At 35.0% G+C, this 14,046-nt stretch overlaps 1 protein-coding gene across 4 annotated transcripts in view; it reads left to right on the top strand.

Moving 5' to 3' along the window:
* The window catches only part of VWDE (von Willebrand factor D and EGF domains), a 70,141-nt gene continuing 56,588 nt past the window's right edge, over positions 494-14,046 (top strand). For 3 of the 4 annotated variants that reach the window (XM_013979735.2, XM_013979734.2, XM_013979733.2), the window contains exons 1-3: positions 494-835; positions 7,583-7,767; positions 9,001-9,232. In XM_013979735.2, the coding sequence (XP_013835189.1) occupies positions 769-835; positions 7,583-7,767; positions 9,001-9,232 (484 nt within the window). In that variant the 5' untranslated portion in view covers positions 494-768. The remainder of the gene's footprint in view (positions 836-7,582; positions 7,768-9,000; positions 9,233-14,046) is intronic. The other variant, XM_021102436.1, reaches the window with a different exon arrangement.

Here is a 14,046-nt window from a genome sequence, read left to right as displayed (position 1 = left end):
TCAGGTTTGTGATGTGGTCCTCCAGGAAGGTATATAAAATTTGATTGCATTTTTACAGATATTACTGGACAAAAAATTTGCAAAAAAGCCCGATATGATTTAATCCTGATTATAAATATTATTTCTGGTGATTTCACAAAAATAATTAGAAAATTGATGTTTATTTTTCTGTCTCAGTTTTGGACAGAATAAGAGAGCTACTACTGTCACAACATTAATTTCTACTTCCTCCTCCTATCGTTCATCACTGAGGACTAAGGTGACAGGTACAGCCTCTGAGAAGCACCTTTAGAAGCAAATCAGCACTCAGATTACCAAGAGTCCGTCTGCAGGTATAATCAGAAGCACTGCCCCTCCAACAGAATTTTGCAATCCATCTAAAGAGTTTCTAGGATTAGCAAAGTTTTTCCAAAGCATTTGTTGGAACATGGAGACGCGAGATGCCAAGTTATATCCTGGGGTATTTCCCCCTGAATGTGCGACAACTGTTAACCAAAACACTAGTGGAACCACTGTCCGACGCGCAGGGCACAACGCGGTCTCCTAGGACTGGTTGGGCGTGACTTTCAGGCACGCTGGCGGGCTTGGGAAGGAGGAGTCACCAGGCTCGAGACGTTATCCCCAGAGCCAGAACACGCAGCGACCCGAAGTGCAAGCAGGGACAGCCTGAGTGCTGTGAAAGAAGCACGGAGGGGCTGAGGTGGCCCCTCCTGCCCGCGCACACGGACGGAGCTCTGCGACCCCTTCGTCTCACCTGGGGCAATAGCGATGCCTGGCGGAATCTGGATGCTGACGCTGGTGTCCTTGCTCCTGACCCCTGGGAAAAGTCGGCCAGGTAGGGCGCTGGCCGATGGAAGCTGCAGGGGCGCCACCTGGGCCTTCGGGAGAAGGGGGGTTAATGACTTCCTGGATGACACGTGGAACGTGCCTGTGCATCTTTATGGCTGCATCTTATATTTGTCTCATACCCACCCCTGCTCTTTCATACTGCCATCTTTGAAATGGTCACTTTGCAGCTTTGGTGCTCTTCAGTTTTCCTTCAGCACTGGCTATTGTTGCTTCCTCTTCTGCTCTTAAGATTCTCAGTCTTGTTTTTGTTCCTTTGTTTCCTGCTGATCTCCTTTCCTTAAGATCCCTTTAATTTACTGTAAGAAACTTTTTCTGGATCTGCCAAATATCCTAACGGCAATGGACTTGAAATAGTCAAAAGGAGTTCAATTCCAAACTGTATCATTTCTACACCACGCCTACCCTACCTCCGAAATAATAAATTAACATTTTATCCCTAGAGTAATTCATTACGTTGTTTTCTGTATGATGTTTTTCATATATTTGTTAGAATCAGTTTTGCTACTACAAAAGAGATCTCTAAAGAGAAAATAGCTCTCCTCTCACTTAAATCCAGGACAAAGAACACATAGTTTAAAACACAGTGAAGTTAAAACACTGGTCAGCTCTTGCTGACTGTTTTTGTGTTCATATAAACAGGAACATTAAATGAAAGGTGACTTGTTTTTAGACATGTCCTTATGTTTTTCAGAAATAAATTGGATCTGTGTAAAATTACCTGAAGCTTTTCAAAAAAGATTGTGTTCAACATTTATAAGTGTTCAGCATATAATTTTGTTTTATCACCTTGTTGGTCTTGGTCTATTTTACTAAAGTAAGTTTTCTCTATAAAAAGAGTGTGGGGGTAAGCACTCCCCCATATAAAGTTGTAAAAAAAATATCAGAACCCAAATGTTATTTCCTGAAATACCTTAAGAAGCTGTAACTGAACTATGCCTTCTTTGCTTTGCTTACACATTTACTAGATTTTCATGAAGAACTATTAGAAATACATGTAATATACTGAATATGCACTCATTGAATTTATATAATGTTTCCAGAAAAATAATCAATATTTACAAAAGAATTTGCTTCAATGTTTACTATGATCACATAACCTTTTCTAGCCTCTGTAAAATAGCCTTGCAATCTCTCTACTGAAGGTGAATATTAACCGTTACCAGATTCTAAGCTCATATCATGGTAAAGCTGATAATAAAGTTTATAATAACTTCTTTATTATAATGAAGTAGAGATAAAAGTGGAGACATATGGAAAATATAAGGCTTTTCTTTTTAAAAACAGCTTTATTAAGATATAGTTCATATACCATACAGATCACTCATTTATGGTATACAATGTTTTATTATAGTGTACAATAGTCTACAGTTTATGCATATTCACAAATATGTGCAACAATTACCACAGTCAATTTTAGAACAATTTTATCACCTTAAAAAGAAATACCATATTCTAGCTATCCTTCTCCTACATCCTCCTTCACTCTTTCCACCTTCCCAACTGTAAGCAATCACAAATCTACTTTCTGCTCTATAGATTTGCCCATTCTGGATATTTTATCAAAATAGAATCGTATAATAGATTGTCTTTTGTGACTGACTTTTTTTCATTTAGCATAGTGTTTTCAAGGCTTGCCATGTTGTAGCAGGTATCAGTACTTCATGTCTTTTTTGTGATGAAGTAATATTCCATTGTAAGTATATAGCGTGTTCTGTATATACATTGACCAGCTGATGAACAGTTGTGTTGTTCCACCTTTTGGCTATTATAAATTTGCTACTATAAACATCTGGGTACAAGTTTTTGTATGGACACCTTTTTAGTTTAGAAATATAGCTAGCAGGGGAGTTAGTGGATCATAGGGTAATTCTGCTTAACCATTTCAGGAATAGCCAAGATATTTTCCAAAGTGATTGTACAGTTTTATATTCCTGCAGCAGTATGTGAGGGTTCCAAATTTTTTTTTCTTTTCATATATTTTTCTGGCTTTGGTAGCAAGGTAATACTGGGCTCATATCTGGTAGTATTCCATATTTTTCTATTTTTTGGAAATATTTGTGAAGAATTGGTATTATTCTTGAAATGTTTGGTAGAATTGAACTCTAGTGCCATCTGCACCTGGCCTTTTCCCTTTGAATGCCTGTGGTTTTTATTTTTATTAATTCATTTTTTTTACATGATATAAATCTATTTGGATTCCTTATGTTTTCTTGAGTCAGCTTTGTAGTTTGTGTCTTTTAAGGAATTTATCAATCTTCTATATGTTATCTAATGTACTGACATGCAATTGTAATAGTATTACTAGTATTACTAAGATCTCTAAAATGTGCCCTATTTCATTTCTGATTCTAGTAAGTCAGTCCTCTCTCTTTTTTCTCAGCAAAGTTAGAAATATGTCAACTTTGTTGATTTTTTTAGAAAATATCTTTCAGTTTTACTGATTTTTCTCACTGTTTTTCTACCTCAACTTCATTGATTTCCTCTTTAATTTTTAAATTCCTTTCTTTCTGCTTCGTTTAGATCTAGTACGCTCTATTTTTTCCAATCTTCTGGTGCAAGGTTAGTTTATTATATTGTTTTTTTTTCTTTTTTAATATAGACATATGTATCTATAATTTTCCTTTAAGCATTGCTTTAACAGCAGTCCATAAATTGTGGTATGTTGTATCTTTATTTTAATTCTTTTCAATGTATTTTCTCATTCCTATTTTCATTTCTTTGACCCACTGACTTTCTAGGCTGTCTAATTTACACATTTGTAAATTTCTTAAATTTCTTTATGCTATTGATTTGTATGTTCATTCCATTGCAAAAGGACATAATTTGTATGATTTGCATCTTTTCAAATTTATTGAGGTTTGTCTTAATAGTCTAATGTATGTGTAATAGGTGTATTTATGTTTAAAATTGAATAACTTCCTCATGGGTGAAATTTTATTGTTCTAAAATGTCCCTCCTTGCCTCTAGTAACATTTTTTAAAACATATTTTGGGTCATGGCCATTCTGGCTGGTGTAAGGTGGTACCTCATAGTAGTTTTGATTAACAGTTCTCTAATAATTAGTGATGTTGAGCATCTGTTCATGTTTTTTTTAGCCATCTATATGTCTTCTTTGGAGAAATGTCTATTTAGATCTTCTGCCCATTTTTTGATTGGGTTGCTTTTTGATATTGAGCTGCAGGAGGTGTTTGTGTATTTTGAGATTAAACTCTTGTCAGTTGCTTCATTTGCAAATATATTCTCCAATTCTGTGGATTGTCTTTTTGTTTTATTTATGGTTTCCTTTGCTGTGCAGAAACTTAAGTTTAATTAGGTGCCATTTGCTTATTACCATTTTTATTTTCGTTACTCTAAGAGGTGGATCTGAGAAGATACTGTTGCAGTTTATGTCAGAGAGTGTTCCACTTATATTTTCCTCTAAGAGTTTTATAGTATTTGGTCTTACATTTGGTCTTCAATCCATTTGGAGTTTAATTTTATGTATGGTGTTAAAGAGTGTTCTAGTTCCATTCTTTTGCAGTAGCTGTCCATATAGTTTTCCCATCATCACTTATGTCTTTTGTCCATTGTATATTTTTGCCTCCTTCAACATAGATTAATTGACCTCATGTGCTTGGGTTTATTTCTGGGCTTTTTATCTTGTTCCATTGATCTATATTTCTTTTTTGGGTGCCAGTGCCATACTGTTTTGATGATTGTATCTTTGTAGTATAGTCTAAGTTCGTAGAGCTTGATCCTTCCAGCTCCATTTTTCTTTCTCAGGATTGCTTTTCCTATTCGAGGTCTTTTTTGTTCTCATATAAATTAAAAAATATATTTTTATCTAGCCCCATGAAAAATGCCATTGGTGATTTGATAGGGATTACATTGAATCTGTAGATTGCCTTGGGTAGGGAAACGGGTTTGTAGAGTTACTATTCTAGTACTCGAGGAGTTAGGCCCCCAAATTGCCAAATGGGAATTCAAACCAGCCAAAGTTAACTATATCCTCTATTCTAGACTTAAGGTTGTAATGAAGTTTTTAAGAGCATGGCTTATTAATTGCTAAAATGATTCAAAATTTTTCTAGAGATTTTGAACATTTTAAGAGTGACAAGTAGATGTGGAGAAAAAAACCACTAAATAAATTATATAAAATATGAGATATTATGAATTATAAAATTGAGAAATTTCTTCTATATAAAAAGTAAATAAAAATAAAAAATAGGAGTTTCTATCATGGTGCAGCGGTTAATGAATCCGACTAGGAACCATGAGGTTGCAGGTTTGGTCCCTGCCCTTGCTCAGTGGGTTAACGATCTGGCGTTGCCGTGAGCTGTGGTGTAGGTTGCAGATGCACACATTATACAGCTCTTTAGCATTGTTCATGGCTTACTGTGATTGCGTCTACACATTTGCATCTTTAGCTTTGGATTAGAAAAAAATTATTCAAAGCAGCAAAGTCAAAGGAAGCATCAGAACTGTAAAAGCACTTAGGAAGGAGAAATACTACACAGAATAACTTTTTTCCCCTAAGACCAAATTCTATTTCAGGAAAAGATCAGAGAAAACATTTCAATAATTCATGCACATCTCACTAGTAATCTCTTTTATAATTTTTCCTTAGTTTGCAAACACATGCAGTCTTCTGATAATGACAGGATCTTAAAATTATTTCAAAATTAAGTGAAATGATAGCACATCCCTTAACTTCTATACACATGCATTTTATAAAATATTTATCTAGTGTTGACAGATTGAGACTGTCAAAATCACTAGAGCCTTTTGAGACATATGTAATTGGTGAAACTAGAAACAAAAGAAAGAACCTTTTGTAGTCATTCCTAAAATCCTTTGCTAAAAAAAATTCTTTAGGGAGATTTTTTTCTTGTAAGACAATAACTTTTTTTAACAGTTTAGTTGCTGTAACCATAAACAACAAAATGAAAAGCAAAGAAATTCTAAGCTACACATGAGATTGATTTGCATATTAATATCACTAGTTTATTGTGCTCCTTGTTAACTTGTTTGGAAACTGATTTTTGTTTATAAATACTCTTTAACCTATAATTATGTAATAAATGTTTGGGGATTTTGTTCAGTTAGATGATTTCTTTTTTTCCACAGTGAAGTACTTTGGTAATGATTACATCTTCCTTTTCTATTTCATAGATATTTTATTTATTATAGTGTATTCCTTGAACAAATATAATATCTAATATTGAGAGCTTGTCTCACTAATATGTCAACAAGGTACTCCAAGTAAGGCTATTTCCTTGTGTTTCTTATTATTTGGGTGACAGGAGCCTCAAATAAGAGCTCTATTTCTCAGATAACTGTTTCATTGCCTCCTCTTCTGTCTTCACGCTGGGAAGATACCCTTTCTGTTTTTTGCCTCTGTGAATTTGACAGAAAAAGTATCTTCCAGGCCATGGGTTTTCCATTGTGGCTCAGTGGTTAACGAACCCAACTGGTGTCTGTGGGGATGTAAGTTTGATTCCTGTCCTTGCTCAGTGGGCTAAGGATCGAGCACTGCCATGACCTGTGGTGTAGGTCACAGACACGGCTTAGATCCTGCATTACTGTGGCTGTGGCAAAGCTCTGATTCGACCCAGAGCCTGGGAACCTCCATGTGCCTCAGGTGTGGCCCTTTTTTTAGGTGTGGCTCTTTTTTAGACAAAAGATCCCGCCCCCCAAAAAATATCTTCTAGCAACTGAGGCTCAAAAAATGGCTTCCCTAAAAAAACTTCAAAACTGTCTATTTTTCCATGGTCTTTTCTTATTATTTCTTCAGAACTGTTCCCCTCCTCCCCATTCATTTTCTTGTGCTTAGAAATGAAAACAAACTTCTTTGATATTTTAAAAAGGAAAAAAAATTGAAAACTTTTTTTTCCTGCACTAGAAAAAAAAAAATGTAGGAAACTTCAGTAGGAGGGCATTTTATAAAAATTCTATTAGCATTTAAAGATTGGTTTAATTTGTTGCATTCCAGGACCTGGCAGAGATGGTATTTGGGGGGCATGTGGCTTCTGTGGCAGAAAGCAGGTCATGGAGAATCAATAATAAAATTCAAACCTGGAGGACCATTCTCAAGAGGAATCTTTGTAAGCCTATGCCTTTGGATAATAGAAATAAACAAATCCTGACTCAACAGCAATCAGCAATTTTGCTTGTACAAATTAAATGAACATAAAGTCCTTGAAGCTCAAATACTTCAAAAATACATTCTAAAAAATTTGCTGACCAGCTTATTGTATTTATGGAAAGTGTAACTTAACGTCATCTTTGTTTTACTAAGAGACCATTGCATTTCATACGGTCTTCATGTGCACCTGTAGGTTTATTTGCTCTGGTTTTTTTTTTTTAATTTTATTTTTTTAAATTTATTTATTTTATTTATTTTTTGTCTTTTTGCTATTTCTTTGGGCCGCTCCCGCGGCATATGGAGGTTCCCAGGCTAGGGGTCGAATTGAAGCTGTAGCCACTGGCCTACGCCAGAGCCACAGCAATGCGGGATCCGAGCCACGTCTGCAACCTACACCACAGCTCATGGCAACGCCGGATCGTCAACCCACTGAGCAAGGGCAGGGACCGAACCGGCAACCTCATGGTTCCTAGTTGGATTCGCCAACCACCCCGCCACGACGGGAACTCCTATTTGCTCTGTTTTTGTTTCAAGAATCAATTTTAATTGAGGACTGAACTATGTCAATAAGAAAATAAAAGACATAAAGACATCTATCTTTCATTCTAGCTCCGGAGTGCTCTCCTGGGGGATACCAGTTTCTTCAGAGCCCTTATAGAAATGTCCATTTTGACTCCTTGCACCTCCAGCAGTCAGCCATTCAAGACCTGATATGTGACAATGCCCTTTCTCCCGGATGGTATCGATTTCTCCTCTTTGACAGACCTGCCAAGATGCCAACCGAATGTGTTGAGGTATCAACTCACTAATGTGAACTACATCCATTTTTTCTTAAGTATTTTCTCATATAAGGATTGGATCTTGTTACAATCAATTTGTTTCTCATGTTGAAATACTATTTTAATTTTGTATCAAGATTCAGTTAATCCAAGGGAGTATTCCCATGTACTCTAATAGTAACAGTTAATGTAGTGATCAACAGTCACCAAATATTTTTACTTATAGTATCTTGTATCATTTTTACAACAACAGTATAAGATGGTCTATCATCATAATTCCTATCACACAGTACAGTAAACATATTTTTAGATGTAATACTCCTAGATAGCAGGACAGACAGCCAACTTTTGATTACAGTCAGTCATTCTCAAGAGCTGATGTAATCTCAATAACTTGCAAACAGTAAAATACTGTATATTTTAAGTGCTTTAGTTCTTGTCTGCTTAATAAAAGGATTATTCATTTTCCTTAACATTACCCACATTTTAAAAATTATACAGAAGTGGGAATTATTTCCTTTTTCAGGTATGTGATGTAAAAAGAACTCAGAAAAGATCTCCAGATTTGTCTTCAAGTGAGGCCTTAACTTCATTTTTTTTTTTTCAAATTGCCAACCAATTTGTCTGTCACCAGATTTTGAGCAATCTTTTCTTTCTCCCCTGATTTTTTATTTTTTAATTTTCCTGGCCATTCCTATGGCATGTAAAAGTGCCCAGGTCAGGGACTGAACCATGCCATAGCAGCAATCCAGGCCACTGGAGTGACAAAATCAGATCTTTAATCCACCACACAACAAGAGAACTCCTCTCCTCTGATTTTTTGATGCCTCTTCTACTGAGCACTAACTTCTTACAAATACTATTTCCAGAAATTTTTGAAGAATTCTCCTAGATCAGTTTATCTTTGTGCAATATGTTAAGATGACTGAAGATTGATTTTTTTAAATCTTTGAATGTATCAACTATTTTAGTAAGCTGACACTGAATTTATCTTATTCACAATACAAGAGTAATAAATGGAAGAAAGGTATTTTAATTTGAAAAGATTATATGAATTATGAGAAATCTACCCTTAAATTTACTGTTCCATAAAGTTATTTTTCTTTTATGGTACCCGTTATTAAATTTTTTAAATAATTGATAATTTAATATTTTAAAAGGCTGCTTAAAAGGAAATGCAAAGTTGATTTATCTATCACATATGAAACTAAACTGGCTTTTCAACTTTCATCTTCTCTGATCCAAAAGATGAACCACTGTGGAACACAAGCCCCCATCTGGCTATCTCTGAGAGATTCAGAAACACTGCCTCCACCTGGGGAGATCAAGCACCTGACAGCTTGTGCCACATGGCAATTTTTATTTAGCACTACAAAAGACTGCTGTCTTTTTCAAATCCCAGTGTCTGTGAGAAACTGTGGAAAGTTTTTTGTGTACTTGCTACAGCCCACTCAGGGATGTATGGGATATTGCGCAGAAGGTGAGAAAAATGTGTAATACATATAAACTGCTAATAATGGGACTCTGTGTGTTGGTGGGTTTTTTGCCATCCTCTGGCTAGGGTGTATGGACCTAATGCAACTCTTAGTGAGAGATCTGGCTTACTATTATCACTGTAATTAGGTTAAATTTCTGATTTAAATTGGCCAGATTTGTTCAGGATTCTTTGCTAAGATTTTAGAATCCTCAAAATATTTGTTAATATGAAAGTATCAATGGTTAATATTGCAGTGATAATGCATATTGATGTTATTTATCTGCTGATAACAGGCAATAAAATGGACCCTTCTCCTTTGTGGTATTCTTCCTCAAAAGGCATAACCCCAGTGTAATTATAAGCAAGCTCATATAAACCCAAATGGAGAAACGTTCTGCAAAATACCTGAATAGTACTCTTCAGAAGTGTCAAAATCATGGAAAACCATGAAAGAGTAAGAAATTGCCAAAGACTAGAAAGGTCTAAGGAAACTGTGATGGCATTCTGGATTGGATAACTGAAGCAGAAAAGAACTTCCATGGAAAACTAGTAAAATCTGCACAGTCTTTAGTTTTTTTAAGAGTAGAGTCCTAGAGACAATGTCTTAGTTTTGACGTATGTATCTTGATTTTGTAATAAAGGAGTACTGGTGGAAGATGGATATAGGTATATGGAATAGCTCTATGTTATTTTGCAAATTTCATGTGAACCTAAATTATTTTAAAATAAAATGTTTATAACAAAGCAAAAGTAAAATTATTTTCGAAAGCAATAAGTGTTGTAGATTAAAGAAAACTAGTCAATGCAATAAAGATTGACTGGCACAGAGATGCTATCCTTCAAAGGGAACCTGTGAAATGTCAATCTGAATAGGTGATGAGCTTAAACTGAGTTCTGAATGAAGAGTATAAGCCAGTTGAGAAAGATATGGGAAAAGAGCATTCCAGGTAAAAAGAACAGTGAATGCAAATGTCCTTAAATAGCGGTAGAGATGGCCACTCAAGGAACTGAAGGAAAATCAACATGGCAGGAACAGACTGATAGCATGAGCTTTGGAAAATGAGGTCAGAGAAGTTGAAAGGGAATAGAATCTGTAGGGTCTGATGACCGTAGCAAAAACTTACATTTAGTCATAACTGTAATAAAGTTTTAAATAGGTGAATAACATGATCCAAGGATTGTATTTAAAAGGCTACTATTCCTACAGTAAGACTCTATATAGGAAGCTGTCACATTAATTCTATAGAAGATGGTAGTGGCTTACAGGTTGGAGGAAGTGAAAATGGCCTCGACTGCTGGCAAAAGAAAGAAAGTAATGAGTTGAAATGTTTTTGGCAGGCAGAGCTTATGTATGGGAGAAAGTGGAAAGATGGAAAGAAAGGAACCAAGAACATCTAGTTTTTTGCTTGAGCAATTGAAATGGAAAAGCTAAGTACAAAGACATTGGCTGAAGAGAGAGAGAGAGAGGAATTGAGTTATATTTTGGCCTGTTATCTAAGAAGGGACATGAAATATACAGATATAAAGTACACATAAGACTGATGACCCCAACACTGACCATGCTACTGACTAAGGATGTTAGAGAATGGGGGCCCTTGCTGGAAGCTCCAAAATATACGATTATGGAGCTCACCGTAGATTATTGAACCCATTTAAATTCTTTTGTTTACTTTTCTCTGTGCTCAATAATGACTGTGAATTCTTTGAAAGCAAACGATATACCCTTTACATCACGGTCTCAAGACTTTGTATCCTAAACAAAGTAGGGACTTGACAAATGTATATTTAATTGAAGTATTTAATAGAACTAGTGACCCAACTCCCCTGATGCAAGGAGCTCAAAATAGAAAGAAACTATATAATAGTGATTTTTTTTTTTAACTTGGACTGTTTATACAAGAATGAAACTGATAAGTAAGGGATTTATTCCCGATGGACGGTGAGGCCGGGGTGTGCTGATATATGACCAGGTTATAGGAGGAAATCAACCCCCTTCCAATACATTATCTGGGCTCTTTGTATGTAGGAGACTGAAAATGCTGGGACATACTGCTATGGATTAGTGTTTTAAAACTAGGCAAACATTGTGAATCAAATAATAATCGTATGGGTAAGACTCATGAACATTTTTATCCTGAGATTATTAGACTCTCCAAATTAGAAAACCCCGAATGACACAGATACAGTGAAACAATGGCAAAGAATACACATGGAATTATACATTACAATTAATTTTAATTAATTATTTAAATTATGAATGAAAAGATTAAAAGTTTTATAGAATACTGGAGGTAAGGGTAGTAGAGCCTTTTTCGGAGAGCAGGACATTAACACTGAGAGTTTGAAGGTAAACAGACCTTGGTTGGATAGAGAGGGAGGGGAAGAACATCCCAGATAGGATCCATAGCACATGGAAGGCCTTAAGGCTATTAGATGTGCTCACAGGAGTGAAGACAGGCAAAGATGCTGGATCTCAGGGCGTGAGGGAAAGCATAGCAAGACATGGAGTGGGAAGGGCAGCAGAGCCTAATATTTAAGGAGCTCTGCATTTTATTCTCCATGCATTGAGAAGTCTTTGGAGAATTATACTTAGAGAGTTAGCCAGTAAATTTCTCCTTTGCTTACACAGCTGCTGGCCAACTAAATCTAGATGCAAGCAATATGCTCAATAAAGAAAGGCAGCATCTGCTCAGTTAGTAGAGCCAATGTCATTCACTGGGAAGGAGAAAATCCAGAGAGATGTGTTAGCTTCATCGAGTGGCTAGGATGAGATATTTTGAAAAATGTCTTTTAAAAGTATTTTTCTATACTCTTGCCATCAAAAAATAGTTAATTGTTATAAAATTTCAAGTAATATTACCAAATATTTGTATAAAACTCTGCAGATGTTTCAGTGGAACAAAACAGCAATATACTTACATTAGTTTAAGAAATATTGGCAACAGTTTAAAATGAAAAAAAAAATCTTTTATGCCAGAGAATACCATAAAATATAAATCATCAATTCAACAGAAATTTTGTTTATTGCTTATGCTAAATTTATTTACCTCAATATTTAAAATTTGCACTTCATGCATGCCTTTAAAACTTAAAAATATTTGCTGTTTTGTTAATGTCATTACTGCCCATTCAATTTCTCAGCCTTGGAAGAGTCAAAATTATTTCTCTCATTCTCCATATTCAAGTCTTCCTACTGGTTTTAGGGAAGGAGAATTTCTGGGAGATGATTATTTTTTACTCAGTGTACAAGTTATTATTTAGATGTTTGCATGAATTATCCTTTCTGATTTGCCAGTAAAAGCTTACTTTGAAGTAGCATATAGACTTGAATTAAACTTCATAGTTAGCAAACAAAAATGTCATTTAATCCACTTAAGAGTTTCTTTTTCTTGCTTACCAAGAATCTGAAACAGATGTTCCCTAATGATGGTGATTTGGCCAGTATATCATGTCAAGCTGAGGTCTCTGTGTGTCTCTAGGCTTTTCCTTTATGGTGACAGGATGAAGGTCCAGGTTTAGCCTTTATATTTCATTTTAGACAGGATAAAAGGGAAACCCCAAAGGGTAATAGAGGTATAGTGCTAACTTAAACTTGCCTGTACCCCCCACTTATGGAGATTGCTTAGGAATAGCCTTATCACAATTACTTCAGAATTCTCTGGCTCATCTCTGGTTCATCGTCAAAGGCAATCTATGAAATGGAGTTTTTACTTGAACATATTTCTGTTCCCAAACTTATGGTTATTGAATAGGTAACAGTGACTCATATTTAGCTTAAACACCATCAAAACAGCAAAAATTAAGAAAATTGCTTTCACTTTAATAGTATATTCTCATGATTGGATTTGGTCTTTTGTAATTTCTGTCATTTTCACACAACTTATCTACCCTTAGCAACTTTTAGAAGCCAAATAAGAAAAGAAACATTGATTTAATATTATAATTTTAATCAATACCATTGAAACAAAAAGATTGACATATGTGTATTTTTTAGAATAATCCATGGGAAATATATTTCTCATGTTTTCTGTATTTTTAGTTAGCAATGTAGTTAGGTCCTTGTGCTATACATGAAGAGGCAACATATCAATTGAAAGTAGGCTGTAAGACATAGAAATAACCTAAATGTCCATCAATAGATGAATGGATAAAGAAGATATGGAGTGTATACAGACAATGGAATATTACTCAGCTGTCCAAAAAATGAAATATTATTTGCAGCAACATGGATGGATCTAGAGATTATTACATTAAAAGAAGTAAGAAAGATAAATACAATATACTATCACTTTTGTGTAGAATTTAAAATAGAATACAAATTAACATATCTGAAACAAAAACAGACTCACAGATATAGACAACAGACTTGTGGTTGTCAAGAGGGAGGGATTAGGGAAGGGAAGGATTGGGATATTTGGATTATCAGAGACAAACTATTATATATAAGATGGATAAACAACAATGTTCTACTATATAGCACAGGGAACTATATTCAATAACCTGTGAGAACTCAAAATGGAAAAGAATATGAAAAAGAATATATATATATATGTGTGTGTATATATATATATGAGTCACTTTGCTGTACAGCAGAAATTAACACTGTAAATCAATTGTTCTTTAATAAAATTATAAAACAAAAGAAAATAGGCTGTGAGAAATTAAGAATGTATGCTATAAATCCTATAGCACCCACTAAAAAAAATTAAAATGTTATAGCCAATCAGCCAACAAGGGATATAAAATGGAATCATAAAGTATACCCTGTTTTTAAGGGGCAGAAAAAGATGAGAGGTGCCAATAGGACAAGTAGAAAA

This window comes from Sus scrofa, chromosome 9 (genome assembly GCF_000003025.6).
Source record: "Sus scrofa isolate TJ Tabasco breed Duroc chromosome 9, Sscrofa11.1, whole genome shotgun sequence".
NCBI classification, from domain to species: domain Eukaryota; kingdom Metazoa; phylum Chordata; class Mammalia; order Artiodactyla; family Suidae; genus Sus; species Sus scrofa.
The sequence above is the reverse complement of the archived record's forward strand: the minus strand, read 5'-3'. Positions and strand labels throughout refer to the sequence as shown.